This window comes from Daktulosphaira vitifoliae, unplaced genomic scaffold (genome assembly GCF_025091365.1).
Source record: "Daktulosphaira vitifoliae isolate Bord-2020 unplaced genomic scaffold, ASM2509136v1 Scaffold_1, whole genome shotgun sequence".
Taxonomy (NCBI): domain Eukaryota; kingdom Metazoa; phylum Arthropoda; class Insecta; order Hemiptera; family Phylloxeridae; genus Daktulosphaira; species Daktulosphaira vitifoliae.
The window spans coordinates 70,015,898-70,019,984 of record NW_026099572.1 but is presented as its reverse complement, the minus strand read 5'-3'; the positions used below and the strand labels follow the sequence as shown (position 1 = coordinate 70,019,984).

General features: G+C 23.4%; 1 protein-coding gene across 2 annotated transcripts in view; it reads right to left on the bottom strand.

Moving 5' to 3' along the window:
• LOC126894161 (uncharacterized) overlaps positions 1-1,796 on the bottom strand; it is a 3,067-nt gene extending 1,271 nt beyond the window's left edge. For both annotated transcript variants that reach the window (XM_050664964.1, XM_050664965.1), the window contains exon 1: positions 1,634-1,796. In XM_050664964.1, the coding sequence (XP_050520921.1) occupies positions 1,634-1,729 (96 nt within the window). In that variant the 5' untranslated portion in view covers positions 1,730-1,796. The remainder of the gene's footprint in view (positions 1-1,633) is intronic.
• Between the last annotated feature and the right edge of the window lie 2,291 nt (positions 1,797-4,087).

Here is a 4,087-nt window from a genome sequence, read left to right as displayed (position 1 = left end):
TTATTAATATCCTAATTAAGATAAAGTATGTCGAATGAAAAAGGGATTATTAAAAAATATTATTTCTCATAAAAAAATAATGTTGATCCATACACTTTTCAATATGACATAGCAATATAAAGTTAAAAATGTAAAAAATAAAATCGAGAATTTTCATACAAAAATAGAATTCGGTAGCTATTTTCACCGTGAAGACAAAATAAAGTCCGAAATATTTTTATTCCATCATAAGGTATATTACATTAGCTTTAATTTAAGTTATATATAAAAGTGTCAGACTTTCCGGAACATTTTCAAAAGTTAAGTTGAAAAAGTAAATTTTTTGTGAAAAAGTTGTCATTTTATATCCCTTTTCTGTGGACAAGTAAAAGGATNAAAAAGTTGTCATTTTAAATCCCTTTTCTGTGGACAAGTAAAAGGATTGGAACTGAATGGTTTTAATTGTTTATATGGAAAATAAGAGCTAAGTAACTTTTTAATTGATAAATTTGGAAATTTTTTCAATTTTTGAGTGTAATTTCTTTAACTAGATAATAGTTGTGATCATTTGATGTATCGTTAAAAATAGTTTGTCAAATGATAGCTGAGAAAATAAATGAGAGCTACAAAAAAACAAAAATCACATAATACGATAGTTTTAATAAGAATAAGAAATTTCATCAAACGAGGGGATACTATAATGATGGGGTCCTCGATATTCATTGAAGTCATTGAATCTAAATGAGAATTAATACCTTTTTTAAGGTATTTTATAATAAAATAAAATACAAAATCGGGAATTTTCACACAAAAATAGCATTTGGTAGACATTTTCACCACGAAGATAAGTCCAGAAGTCAATTTTTTTTTCATGATAATGTATATTACATTAGCTTCAATTTAAGATATATATATAAAAGTGTCAGACTTTCAGGAACATTTTCAAAAGTCAAGTTGAAAAAGTTGATTTTTTGTGAAAAAGTTGCCATTTTAAATCCTCCCTGTGGGCAGGTAAAGGGTCAGATTAATAAAAAAATATACCAAATGATAGGTAAAGACTTCAAGCATCTATAAAAAAAATTATATTGATTTGGTTATTTTTAAAAAAAATATGGCAATTTTAAGTAAAAAAAATTGAAAAAATTAGCGATTTTTAAATTTGTAATTTTTTGTAGGGTAATATCTTCGAATAGATACGATTTGTTATTTTTTGACGTATCGTTGAAAGATATCCATTCAGCGATAGCTGAGAAAAAGTGATAACAGACACACAAAAAAAACACATCATAGTAAAACCAATACCTACTCAGCTTCGCATCGAAACTAAAAATGATTAATTTCTTAGATAAATGTAATTTTATTAATAATGCATACTAAAAAAATCATTTAAATAATTAATTAATATTCTTAATTGATATATTTATATTAGAAAAATTTCGTGATACCATATAATAATAAACTTTTTAATTAATTTCAAGATAAAATAAGATTTAGGTTACACCACTAAAGGGTTTTCAAATTTATTTTTTATTTATATACATTTTTATTTGAATTATATTTAACAAAAATGTGAAATTACAAAAATAGTTTAGATAGAAAAAATAGAAGTAGTTAATAAATGAACAGTTAATATTTGAGAAAAAAATTTAATTACTGTAGATGAATTTAATTTTTCTTCGTCTTTTTGTGGCACCGCTAATGAAGTGATGAACAAATGACAAATGGTAAATGCTGTTATTTGAATATGCATTTTCAAAATTTTTAAATTGAATATCTTATGAACTGGTACGAAATAACAATTAAAACAAATTTTTAAATGAAATTATTTTACATATTTTATATTATATATAATCTAAAGAAACTTCGTTTTCTAAAATAATATATTTTTAAGGTGAATACTAATATTTACTTAATGTCGATTACATAGCAAGCAAAACAACATCAGTATTAGTCATATTTTCATGATTTTTTTTTTTTTTTGAAAAATGTATACTCATTACTTATTACACATATTAGTTTAATAAGAATACAATTTTATGGTAAGTTTACCATGTTAACGCTCAAAAACAGTGTCAAATGCTAAACCGATTAACAAAAAAACATTACTTCTGTAAAATGTCACGAGTTTTTGTTACATAACTGACAATACTCAGCATATACAGTTTTGGTTTTAATATTTTTACATGTTTTGAAGAAACTTCTGAGTCTTTAAAACATATATTAAATTAAAGTTATTTTTTTATACAATAATATTAAAAAATAAAAAACCTAGTACAAGTGGATCGTGGCACAGTGGTGACGTGACATAGTTGGGTCTAGACGCTTCAATGCAAATCTGTATATTTGTTTGTTTAATTTTAAAAAATTGGTGGATTATTCCAAAAGCTACATGATCTCCTATTTCCTTATTTATATCCTGATTACAAGTTTTATGATTTATAAGTGTAATATATAAATAAATATACACACACACAAACATATATATATATATATATATATATATATAAAGGGAAACAGTCCAATTTAAAAAAAAGTATGTCGAATGTATAATAAAATCGAGAATTTTCATACAAAAATAGAATTTGGTAGCCATTTTCACCGTGAAGACAAAATGAAGTCCAAAATATTTTTATTCCATGATAAGGTATATTACATTAGCTTTAATTTAAGATATATATAAAAGTGTCAGACTTTCCGGAACATTTTCAAAAGTTAAGTTGAAAAAGTTAATTATTTGTGAAAAAGTTGTCATTTTAAATCCCCCCTATGGACAAGTAAAGACATCATGTATCTATAAAAGAAAAATTTATATATGTGTGAAAATTCTCGATTTTATATTTTACTTTTTTATCTTAATTAATACATTTTTTTTACGAGAAATAATGTTTATATCTCTCTTCCATTCGACATATTTTATCTCAATCAGGAAATAGTATATCATGTAGCTTTTGGAATAATCCACCAATTTTTTAAAATTAAACACTATCTAAAGATTTGCATCGAAGCGTTTAGACCCAACTATGTCACGTCACCACTGTGCCACGATCCACTTGTACTAGGTTTTTTATTTTTTAATATTATTGTATAAAAAAATAACTTTAATTTAATATATGTTTTAAAGACTCAGAAGTTTCTTCAAAACATGTAAAAATATTAAAACCAAAACTGTATATGCTGAGTATTGTCAGTTATGTAACAAAAACTCGTGACATTTTACAGAAGTAATGTTTTTTTGTTAATCGGTTTAGCATTTGACACTGTTTTTGAGCGTTAACATGGTAAACTTACCATAAAATTGTATTCTTATTAAACTAATATGTGTAATAAGTAATGAGTATACATTTTTCAAAAAAAAAAAAAAATCATGAAAATATGACTAATACTGATGTTGTTTTGCTTGCTATGTAATCGACATTAAGTAAATATTAGTATTCACCTTAAAAATATATTATTTTAGAAAACGAAGTTTCTTTAGATTATATATAATATAAAATATGTAAAATAATTTCATTTAAAAATTTGTTTTAATTGTTATTTCGTACCAGTTCATAAGATATTCAATTTAAAAATTTTGAAAATGCATATTCAAATAACAGCATTTACCATTTGTCATTTGTTCATCACTTCATTAGCGGTGCCACAAAAAGACGAAGAAAAATTAAATTCATCTACAGTAATTAAATTTTTTTCTCAAATATTAACTGTTCATTTATTAACTACTTCTATTTTTTCTATCTAAACTATTTTTGTAATTTCACATTTTTGTTAAATATAATTCAAATAAAAATGTATATAAATAAAAAATAAATTTGAAAACCCTTTAGTGGTGTAACCTAAATCTTATTTTATCTTGAAATTAATTAAAAAGTTTATTATTATATGGTATCACGAAATTTTTCTAATATAAATATATCAATTAAGAATATTAATTAATTATTTAAATGATTTTTTTAGTATGCATTATTAATAAAATTACATTTATCTAAGAAATTAATCATTTTTAGTTTCGATGCGAAGCTGAGTAGGTATTGGTTTTACTATGATGTGTTTTTTTTGTGTGTCTGTTATCACTTTTTCTCAGCTATCGCTGAATGGATATCTTTCAACG